The sequence below is a fragment of the Python bivittatus genome, unplaced genomic scaffold (assembly GCF_059951505.1).
Source record: "Python bivittatus isolate LINGU-HERP-01145 unplaced genomic scaffold, Pbiv_v1 ctg000700_np1212, whole genome shotgun sequence".
NCBI classification, from domain to species: Eukaryota; Metazoa; Chordata; class Lepidosauria; order Squamata; family Pythonidae; genus Python; species Python bivittatus.
In genome coordinates, this window is record NW_028277098.1 from 49,341,072 (window position 1) to 49,353,280 (window position 12,209).

The following is a 12,209-nucleotide window of genomic DNA, read 5'->3' on the forward strand; positions in this document are numbered from 1 at the left end:
GCAAAGAAGAATGGCAGAAAATCCCCCAATCCAAGTGTGCAAAGCTTGTTGCGTCATTCCGAAAAAGACTTGAGACTTTAATTGCTGCCAAAGGTGCTTCAACAAGGTACTGAGTAAAGGGTCTGAATAATTACGCCAATGTGATATTTCAGTTTTTCCTTTTTAATAAATTTACAGACATTTCTAAAATTCTGTTTTCACTTTGTCATTATGGGGTACTGAGTGTAGTTTAATGAGAAAAAAATGAATTTGAACAATTGTAGTATCAGGCTGCAACATAACAAAATTGAAAAAAGTAAAGGGAGTCTGAATACTTGCCGAATGCACTGTATGTAAAGACAGGAAAAAATAAAACATATGGATAAGGAAATATAGGAAAACAACTCAATGAACTTCATATTTCATGAGGAGAAAACAGATGAGTTAAGGCAAATAATTGTTCTGCCTTAGTCAAGATAGATGCAAAAAAAAGAGAGGCTTGCCTAGGAAATAACTATTCTAATCGTACCAGAACTGAGGTGAAAAAAGACTTTTTGATCACTACATGGCAGTAAAGCTACCTTTACTGTCATCTAGTGATCAGAATTTTTTTTGCTGGCAATATATGGTATAGTCCCCTTCATGGATCACTGCCTTGTCGTGGCGAAGGGGCTTGCGTAACTCAGTGAAGCCATGAGCTATACCGTGCAGGGCCACCCAAGACAGACAGGTCATGACAGAGAGTTCTGACAAAATGTGGTCCACTGGAGAAGGAAATGGCAACCCACTCCGGTATCCTTGCCAAGAAAACCCCATGGACAATGTTAAAAGGCTAAAAGATATGACGCCGGAAGATGAGCCCCTCAGGTCAGAAGGTGTCCAATATGCTACTGGGGAAGAGCGGAGGGCAATTCCAAGTAGCTCCAGAAAGAGTGAAGCGGCTGGGCCAAAGCCGAAAGGACGTTCAGCTGTGGATGTATCTGAAAGCGAAAAGAAGGTCCGATGCTGTAAAAAACAATATTGTATAGGTACCTGGAATGTAAGATCTATGAACCAAGGCAAGCTGGATGTGGTCAAACATGAGATGACAAGACTGAACATCGACATCTTGGGAATCAGCGAACTGAAATGGACGGGAATGGGTGAATTTAATTCGGGTGACCATTATATCTACTACTGTGGGCAAGAAACCCTTAGAAGAAATGGAGTTGCACTCATAGTCAATAAGAGAGTCGGAAAGGCAGTAATGGGGTACAACCTCAAAAATGACAGAATGATCTCAGTGCGTATCCAAGGCAAACCATTCAATATCACAGTCATCCAAGTCTATGCCCCAACCACTGATGCTGAAGAAGCTGAGGTTGACCGCTTCTATGAAGACCTACAACAACTTCTAGAACTAGCACCAAAAAAAGATGTCCTTTTCATCATAGGGGATTGGAATGCTAAAGTAGGAAGTCAAGGAGTAATCGGAATAACAGGCAAGTTTGGCCTTGGAGTACAAAATGAAGCAGGGCAAAGGCTAATAGAGTTCTGTCAAGAGAACAAGCTAGTCATAGCAAACACTCTTTTCCAACAACACAAGAGACGACTCTACACATGGACATCACCAGATGGTCAATACCGAAACCAGATTGATTATATACTTTGCAGCCAAAGATGGAGAAGCTCTATACAGACAGCAAAAACAAGACCAGGAGCTGACTGTGGCTCAGATCATGAGCTTCTTACTGCAAAATTTAGGCTTAAATTGAAGAATGTAGGGAAAACCACTAGACCACTTAGGTATGACTTAGATCATATTCCTTGTGAGTACACAGTGAAGGTGATGAATAGATTTAGAGGATTAGATTTGGTAGACAGAGTGCCTGAAGAACTATGGACGGAGGTCTGTAACATCGTACAGGAGGCAGCAACTAAAACCATCCCAAAGAAAAAGAAATGCAAGAAAGCAAAATGGCTGTCTGATGAGGCTTTACAAATAGCTGTGGAAAGAAGGAATGCGAAAAGCAAGGGTGAAAGGGAAAGATATAAACAACTGAATGCAGATTTCCAGAGAATAGCAAGGAGAGATAAGAAGGCCTTCTTAAATGAACAATGCAAAGAAATCGAGGAAAACAATAGAATGGGGAAGACTAGAGATCTCTACAAGAAAATTGGAGATATCCAAGGAACGTTTAGTGCAAAGATGGGCATGATAAAGGACAAAAAAGGCAGGGACCTAACAGAAGCAGAAGAGATTAAGAAGAGGTGGCAAGAATACACAGAAGAACTATACAAGAAAGATCTTAATGTCCCCGATGTCCATACTGGTGTGGTCGCTGACCTTGAGCCAGACATCCTAGAGAGTGAAGTCAAGTGGGCCTTAGGAAGCATTGCTAACAACAAAGCTAGTGGAGATGACAGGATTCCAGCTGAGTTATTTAAAATACTAAAAGATGATGGTGTTAAAGTGCTGCACTCAATATGCCAGCAAGTTTGGAAAACGCAACAGTGGCCACGGGATTGGAAAAGGTCAGTTTATGTTCCAATTCCAAAGAAGGGCAATGCCAAAGAATGCTCAAACTATCGCACAATTGCACTCATTTCACATGCTAGCAAGGTTATGCTCAAAATCCTACAAGCTAGGCTTCAGCAATACATGAACCGAGAACTACCGGATGTACAAGCTGGGTTTCGAAGAGGCAGAGGAACTAGAGATCAAATCGCCAACATTCGCTGGATCATGGAGAAAGCACGAGAGTTCCAGAAAAATATCTACTTCTGCTTCATTGACTATGCAAAAGCCTTTGATTGTGTCGATCACAACAAACTGTGGCAAATTCTTAAAGAGATGGGAGTACCAGACCATCTTACCTGTCTCCTGAGAAATCTGTATGCGGGACAAGAAGCAACAGTTAGAACCGGTCATGGAACAACCAATTGGTTCAAAATAGGGAAAGGTGTACGACAAGGCTGTCTACTGTCACCCTGCTTATTTAACCTATATGCAGAGTACATCATGAGAAATGCCAGGCTGGAAGAATCACAAGCCAGAATTAAGATTGCAGGGAGAATCATCAACAACCTCAGATATGCGGACGATACCACCCTAATGGCAGAAAGTGAAGAAGAACTAAAGAGCCTCTTGATGAGGGTGAAAGAGGAGAGTGCAAAAGCTGGCTTGAAACTCAACATTAAAAAAACTAAGATCATGGCATCTGGACCCATCAATTCCTGGCAAATAGAAGGGGTAGAAATGGAAGCAGTAACAGACTTCATTTATTTGGGCTCCAAGATCACCGCAGATGGAGACTGCAGCCATGAAATTAAAAGATGCTTGCTCCTTGGGAGGAAAGCTATGGCAAGCCTAGATAGCACATTAAAAAGCAGAGACGTCACCTTGCCGACAAAGATCCGCATAGTCAAAGCTATGGTTTTTCCAGTAGTAATGTATGGCTGTGAGAGCTGGACCATAAAGAAGGCTGAGTGCCGAAGAATTGATGCCTTTGAACTGTGATGCTGGAGAAGACTCTTGAGAGTCCCCTGGACTGCTAGGAGGTCAAACCAGTCAATCTTAAAGGAAATCAACCCTGATTGCTCATTGGAAGGATTGATAATGAAGCTCAAGCTCAGATACTTTGGTCACCTAATGCGAAGAGAGATCTCTTTGGAGAAGACCCTGATGCTGGGAAAGATTGAAGGCAAAAGGAGAAGAGGACGGCAGAGGATGAGATGGTTAGATAGCATCACTGAAGCAATGAGCATGAAACTGAGCAAACTCAGGGAGGCAGTGAAGGACAGGAAGGCCTGGCACAATATGGTTCATGGGGTCACGAAGAGTCGGACACGACTTAACGACTAAACAACAACAACAAATATGGTATAGTAAGCCAATTCAGAGTGGGTATACGTTGATAGAATAGATGGCAGCTCAGTTTCTTCCTTTTGCTGTTTCTGTGGATGCTTGGTTTCCTGTAAAAGGGAACCCCTACCCAAAATGTCTGGTTATTCCCACATTTACCTCCTGTCCTTCTCCAGACTAAGCACACAGATGCTGGTTGATTTACAAGGGTTTTTCTGACAAGTAGGAAACAGTCTAGTACAAAAGCTGCATTATATGTAACATCTTCCCTCTGGTGATCTTGTTTTATCTATGTTTATTGTTTTAACTGGGTTTGTAGAATGTTTTAATTGCTGGTTTTATTGTACACTACCCAGTTACTTCATGCGAGATGGGTGGCAATATAAATTTGACAAACGAATAAATGAATGAATGGCAGGCAAATAGCTGGCTGTGAAAATGCATGCATGCTCTGGAAAAGATACAGGAGACCAAGGTTTTGCCTGACAGTTCAGTCCAGAATGAGATAGAGTTTGGGTTCAGAGAAGCAAATATAGCTCACAACAGTCCAAGAGTCAAATTCCAAGGAGGTTAGTCAGCCAATCCAGGTCAAAGAGCTGAGAGTCAGGAAGCAGAGCAGAAGTGAGGGCACAAGAACCAAGATCTGAAGTTGACAAGATGTTCCCAAAGAAGGACCAGCCTTCTTAAATAAGCCAGATACAGGTGTGGCTCATTTACAGACATTGGCGCCCTTGCATCTTGAAAAGTCAGAGTGCCTCTGCTCAGTTCTCCAAAGCTGCCAGGGTGTCCTGGGATTAGGTGCTCTGCCAGAATCAGGTCCTTCATTACCTGACTCCTCCTGTACCTGCTCCTGCTGTTTTTCTGCTGAGTCAGCCCCAGGGGTCTGTCTGCTAATTCCTGAGGCTGGCCACTTGACAGATCAGGCCCTCAGCCTCAGCCTCTGAGGCATCTGAATCCATTACACCTATGATCCTAAATACAATAAGTCAAAATGTTGTTCAGTCATTTGGTCACTTCCAATTTTTCATGATACAATGAATATCATTTTGGCAGGAACATTTGTCAATAACTGTTTCTTTAGGTTCTTATCCTTGTGCCATCAGTGATAGTGCTTAGTCGCTTTGCCTTCTGTTGGCATCTTCTCTGACTGCCTTCAATTTTTCCAAGCATCAGGATCTTCTCCAAATGATTCTTCCCTTTGCATTACATGTTCAAATTATCTAAGCTTTAGCTTTATCATTCATGCCTCAAGTAAATAGATTGGCTTTACTTTAACTAGTACTGAATGATCGGTTCTTCTTTTGGTCCAAGATATTTTAAATAATATTCTCTAGCACTACAATACAAAGGTATCAATTTTCATTTGTTTAGACTTTTGGACTATCCAACTTTTACAGCTATGTATTTCAAATGGAAGAATCATATATTTCACAATATGTATCTTTTGTTGGCTTTACAGCATCTACAGACCACAAATTTTGTTAGATTTGTCAAAGTCTTTCTCTTAAGTAGCAGATTTCTTTTTATTTCATGGCTACAGTCACCTAGCAACATAAGCGTCCATTACTACTTCAAATTCTCCCTTCATTCACACTGGGTTGCCACTGCCTTTTGGCATAATCTTTGTTTGTTTGTTTGTTTGTTTGTTTTAATGCTGAGCAGTAGACTAAATTTTACACTCTTTGTTTAAATCTTCATTGCTTCCAGTCATCAGTATATATGAGATTGTTGATATTTCTCCCAACAATGTTAATTTCAATTTCTATTTCTTCTAGTCCAGCACTTCTCATGATATATTCTCCCTATGAGTTAAAGGTGACAGAATACAATCTTGGAGCACTCCTTCTCCAATTTTGAACCATTTAACTGTTCCATATTCTGTTCTAACAGTTTTTTACTGATCATCATACAAATTATTCAATAGGCAGATGAGGTGGTCTAGTATATCCCCATTTTTAAAGGCTACTGATCAAATCCTTTCTATGATCCATAAAGGAAAAAAACTCCCTTGCCTTTTTCTTTATTCATCAGATGTTACAATGGAACTTCTGTGTAAATATGTATAGGATTGGGCTGCTATGTTCAAGTTTGGAATTTCCCTATTTGACATCTGCTCTTTAACCAAGAGCAGTTGAGACACAATAGCAAGTCAAAGTCAAGATAAATCTTTCAGTTCTCATGCTAGCTTTAATAAGCTGAAACACCTCCCCCATCTCCAAATGAGTTGCACTCTCAATCTTTTAAATGTGTTTCCATCACTTCAAATATTATATGTTGCCTCTATATTGCAGTATTGTCCTTGTACTTAATTTTTAGGGTTCCCTCTAAATTGGATAAAATGCCCCCCCAAAACCAAACTCCATTGTGAAGTGATTATTGAAACTGCCTTGGAATGTATGAAGAGTCAGCAATACATTTAAAATTAGAATCAGGAGATGAAGTTGATTGGTGCTGGTTTGACTGATCTATCAAAATAAGAACTATTTTTATACCACCTGTTTTCAAACTATATTTACAAATGTTTATTTTCTCCTTACCACATCATGTATAGTTTTAAATACAGGCTAAATATCAAAGTAAGCAAACAGACTAGCTATAAAAGTGTCTTATATCTCTTGTCATACTTATACTGAAATCAGAGTAAAAGTTGGAAGGGAAAAAAGTATACTTTAAAAATGCATGCCCCTAAAACCACTTGGTCCCAAATTGCTGATTGCTAGGATTAGTTTTAATTATAATTTTACATAAAAATTAAAGAACGCCCACATAACTACTTAATTAATAATTTACAAGTTAGCCAAGTCTCAAGGCTGTCTGGCAGTAATATTCACTCTTCTCTGGACAGCCTTATGCATAAATACCAGGGTAAGCAAGAAAATCATTGTGGAGTCCTTGGTGCTCTCTGAGCGTGGTTGTTTGCTTGCAGATATTTCATTACCCAAGTAGGCATCATCACCAAGGATGCCACAGTTCAACCCTGAGCTACATATATTCTCTAAGAAAATCATTGTTTATATACTGAATGACAGCACATGATTCAGAATACAAATTATGTAAGATGAATCAAAAACTGTTTCCTGAGAAGTATGGGAGAGAAGAATTGTTCTAAAGACAGGACACAAATTTGTTCAAGGTTAAACTGGTTAGGAAATTGACTTGCTATCTGTGAAGTATCACTTCTGTTCATTATTTCTAAGTATGACTTAGACATATACATTAGTATTAGTTTGCATATATTTAAACATTTTTGTATTCCATGGACTTGCACCCCAAATCTTTCTAGGTCAACAGAACCACATTAAAAACAAAACTATATATAATTAACCACCTATGTTTAGAAAGGTTGAGAGATAAAGAATATACCTCTATATTTTCATATATAAATTAGCATGAAAATCAATATGTACAGGCTACCCCAATCTATCATAATTCTAGGTGCCTTTCAGAATAAAACAATAAAAAGCCAAAAAGCACATAACCTAGAAAAAAGGTTGGGAGAAACAATGCCAACTAGTAATCAAAACACCACACAGGAGTCTATCACCCACTCTAACCCAAGGGCCAGAGGAACAGCCAAGCCCTGAGGGCTTGTTTACATAAGGTGAAGTGGGGGTCGTACAAATCTCAGAAACAACGTTGTTCCAGAGGGCACACAATACGAACAATACACCTATTTCTCAGTAAGTCTAACCAAGGCATCTCATCAAGGAAGCAATCTGTCACAGATAAAATGTAAGAGATCAAGGCCAAAGCAGTTAATTTGAACAGTATCAGCTTCAACTAAATTTGAAAGCCATCACCATTGCTAAAGGAAAAAGACAGAACTAAAGACAAGGAATAAAGGAGAAGGTAGAAGTATCACAGAATTCAAAAACATAAGGAAATCCTATGCAGGAAGATATAACAGCAGCAAGCAGTGAATGATTTCTTGGCTGTACAATTTAGGAAGAATTGCACAACTTGCAGGACACGTGGGTTTCTTATTTTTCTTCCATTTATTCACCCAGAAAAGCTATTCTTCCCTCTCCAATTCACTTAACTTTTTGAAAGCGCTAACAAAAAGAACCAGTTAAGTAACCATACTCAATATCTGAGCTAAGAATGGTTTCTGAATGGTCCTTTTGCTGTAAAATATATGTTTATATCACAATTCCAATGGGACTTTTGAAAAAAGGAGCAAATTGATGAAACACATTCACATTTGAACAAATGAGTAGTTAAAATTATATCCCTGAGCATGAGGGTTTCTCATGAGTTCAAACTTCAATTACTGAAACATTTAGGTAAAGGTTCTACATAAGGAAATAGATGGAAATTTGATTAGGAGCATCTGTCCTGAAAAGCATTTATGGTAAGGAACTATTTTTTCCTCCTCTGAGTTGTAGCTGGTTGCCCTTTACTAGCACAATGAGTATTTCTGTCATTTTGCTCTAAATGAATCTGAGGCCTTTCCTCCTGTCAGTTTGGAATTTTCAGGCTAAAAGCAACAACAGCAAATGGAAAAATGGAACACTCCTATCACCACGGCATCCATTAGGAAAAAAACTGACAGTCACTACAATTATCCATGTACACTCACTTCAGAACCACCTTCTGTTTATTTAAAATACACTCAACAGTCAGTTTGCACTTTGTAATTCTGAAAAAATATTTAGTATGTATCAACACAAAAGATAACTTGAGATATATTTGTCTAACTCTGCTGTTAGAAGAGTTTTTTACCGGAATTTATGTCAGACCTCTGGTTTGATATCATGCTCCAATCTTTGTACTCAAACCGTATAATACATCCATTACCATCCCAGCCCACATCTCTAAGTATCTATCTGATACTAAATCATCCTAAAAGGGGTAGTCTGAAACTAAGCTAATACTATTAATGCTACTAGAGGTGATGCTATTAAAGTTGCTAATGAAGGTAAGAGAAATACAAAATCCTGCAGAATGGTTAGGAAAGAATGAATAGGTGAAGACATTCAAGAGTTAGCCAAAAATAATATAATATGAGAATAGAATGGCACAGAAGAAACTGGACAGGAATAAGAGATTGCAGTGGGGAAAGCCTCAGTGCTCCAGCTCTGTGGCCCAACTGCTTTGACATACTTGTGGCAGCAATATTGCTCTTAACAAAAAGAGACTCCTAATATCCTTCCCTCTTAGGAATCCATTAAGTTCCTATACAAAAGATAAAATCAGTATTCAGATCATGATCTCAATTGCCATTCTTATTCCAGGACTAAGACTTATTCTAGGACTTCATGTAATCCAATTAGAAACGGAATTTTATTTCACTGCGAAGCAACCAAAATGACAGGTAATCCTTAGATCATGAATCTGCATGAAATTCTTGTACTTTTCTAAGATTTCAGGGCATATAAAAATGTTTAATTTTGAGTCATATAATTTTAGAAGTCTACACTGTTTCCTATTCCAATTCTTCCATATCTAATTCCACAATATTATAAACAGTTGTGGAGAACGATAAATGGTAGTATGCAGCAGTATTAATCATGTAAGAGACTTGGATAATCCTGAAAAATAAAACAAGGCCATAAGACATAATTTTTAAAATGTTTAATTTGTATTAATACAACAATTTTAAAAAGTTATACTCACAAACTTCCTCTTCTAGGGAGACTAAGTTCTTTCTGTGGGGGGAAAAAACAGAAAATCAGTAAGATGATTTAGGGCAGATTATTAGAATCACTTGGTGAATGAATAGCCATTTACAGTGAATGAATTAATAAACAGAAGATAAATGTGCCTAAATACAGCATTGTAAAAATGTTAGATTTTTCAAAGCATGTGACTGCGTTATTCAAACTCTTGTAAATATTCATTTTATTATCAGTATTTATATACTCCTTTTCATTTGTATAATTTTTGAAGTGATTTACAACTTAAAACAGTACAACAAAATAAAAACAAATCATAATAATGAATATTAAGGCCTTTAGTGGCATTCATTTTAATAAGCCTGTTTCTTAAAGCAGCTGCATCATTTTTCAGGTTCATGCTTGCTTTAGTGTGGTGCTTCTCAAACCTGGGCAAATTACCCAAAATTGGGTAAAAGTGGTTTTTCTTTGGGTAACGACCCACAAACCCATTACCCAATCACATTACCCAGGGATATTTAAATTGACTTTAAGATTGCCACAGGTACTAAAATATATTCAAAAATCTCTCAAAGTATTCCTATTAAGATGAAAATTGATGAAATTACCAATGATAATTTGTTCAAATGTCATAAAGATCATTCAATAATATTGTTTTTATAATACAAGTAGTCCTTGAGTTACAACCATTTGTTTAGCGACCTTTTGAAGTTATGACAGTGCTGAAGGAAAGGACTTACAACTGGTCCTCGAACTCCTGGCCACTGCAGTACCCATGAGGCCACATGAACAAAATTCGGGTTTTTGGCAACCAGCTCGCACTTATGACCAGCTGCAGCGTCCCACGGTCACGTGATTACCATTTGAAACCTTTCCTGCCAGCTTCCCACAAGCAAAGTCAATAGGGAAGTCAGCAGGGGAGATCACAAGTCACTCAGACAAGTCTTCCCCACCTCCCCCACTTTTAATAAGCGGTTTGGGGTAATGAAGGAAAAAGTTTGGGAAGCACTGCTTTAGTGAATAGAGGCGAGTGCTGCATTTATTCTTGCATAAGGTCCAACACACTTCTTACAAGTCATTTTCATAACATGTACAACCTTGATGTGAAATATGGAATTCAATTTTAGCACTTTTTGTTATATTTTACATGTAAATGTAATAGTTCACCACTAGATGGTATGATTATCCTATTTAGCAATCTTATAAAAGTATGGAACATAAAAATTAACAGTGTTATAAAACCAAATATATTTAAGTTTTAAAAGTTTATTATGGAAGGAACAGTTTTACTGCTTTTTAATCATATGAAAAATCTATTAAAATCATAATAATACTCCATGCCTGAGGATTTTTCCCCTCTTTGACTAGCGTTAATATTTCCCTCAGATTAACTTTGTATACTTTGACTAATCCAAGAGAGCCCATTTGCCATCATGACTAAAAATCTGAATCTTGGCTAGCAAGAATGGTTAGGGAAGGAAGAACACTGTAGAACTTAACTTAGATTGCCAGGAAAAAATGGAATGTGTTTTTTGGGATTAGAATGGAATAGGTTTTTTCTGTGTTAAATGGGTTCTCCAAGAGTTTATTTCTCTTTCCTTTCTGGGAATAGTACAGTTCTGATTGTGGAATGATAGCAACATCATAAACATTTTCAATCTCTCTCTTGCATTGCTCAGTTTGTTTCTCTTTCTCTCCATATATAAAACTGCTCCTCCCATAATACTGTGCTCTCTGCCAAGGACTGTTTCTCATAGGAACTCTGCTGCAGAACCTAAGAAAAGTTTCAACTTCTACCCACAACTTTGAGAATATATTTCTTCCAAAAAAAATTCCACTCAATAAGCTCCTTAGTTGACCAGACAAGCAAGGACAAAAGGCTATTTTGAATCTTCCTTGTATTTCTTTCAGTCTTGGTCTAGTACTAATCCCACTATTAACTGGCTTCCTTCTCATATTCTCCTTTTCCATGCTAGAAAGAAAAGACTGACTTGATTCTCTACAGAATGATTAAGAAACAACAACAAAAGACTGGATTTGGAAGGAAAGCTGCTTCAAAAGGAAAGAAAAATGTGAAGTGATTTTTTTGCACAAGAGGGAAAGACCATCTCCCTAGTATTCAAAACATGTTGTTTGGCTATGCTGGAACCTGTCAGTAAATAGAGACAGTTGTTAATTTTCAGAAAGAGACCTCCAGAACCATGTTGATCCATCCAAATTAGTTTTCTCTGTACTTTTATATTGTATATTTCATTCTTATTTCTTGGTATATATCTATACATACTTGTCACTTGATATATATGTATATTTATATTCACTTACTTTTTAGGTTTTATATCGTTTTCTGGCCTTATGGCTATAATGAAGTTTTGTCTATAGCAGTGTTTCTCAACCTCAGCAAATTTAAGGTGTGGAAACTTCTGGCTGGGGAATTTGGGGAGTTGAAATCCACACATCTTAAAGTTGCTGAGGTTGAGAAACACTGGTCTATAATGAAGATCCTACACTTACTGGCAGTGGGTTTTCAACTATTTCAAATAATCTCAACCCTATCAAGACAGATCAGAAACTGAACAGAAACCTTTGCCTACAATGCAATAACAACTGAAGTAGGGCCCTTAACACCTTGATGTCCATATTCCACTGGATATTTTGATTATATCCTGTAATAATATAAAATTGATTAATGGTAAAACCTTAAGTTCAATTAAAAGATCTTATATCTCCAGTAATCTTTCTCCATAGCACAATGACATACAGAAGTCTCAGTA

The 12,209-nt window shown here is 37.7% G+C and overlaps 1 protein-coding gene across 4 annotated transcripts in view; it reads right to left on the minus strand.

Annotated features, from left to right (window-relative positions):
* Window positions 1-12,209, minus strand: part of MAST2 (microtubule associated serine/threonine kinase 2) — a 167,558-nt gene that overhangs the window by 93,418 nt on the left and 61,931 nt on the right. For all 4 annotated transcript variants that reach the window (XM_088153911.1, XM_088153910.1, XM_088153913.1 and 1 more), the window contains exon 4: window positions 9,440-9,471. In XM_088153911.1, the coding sequence (XP_088010037.1) occupies window positions 9,440-9,471 (32 nt within the window). The remainder of the gene's footprint in view (window positions 1-9,439; window positions 9,472-12,209) is intronic.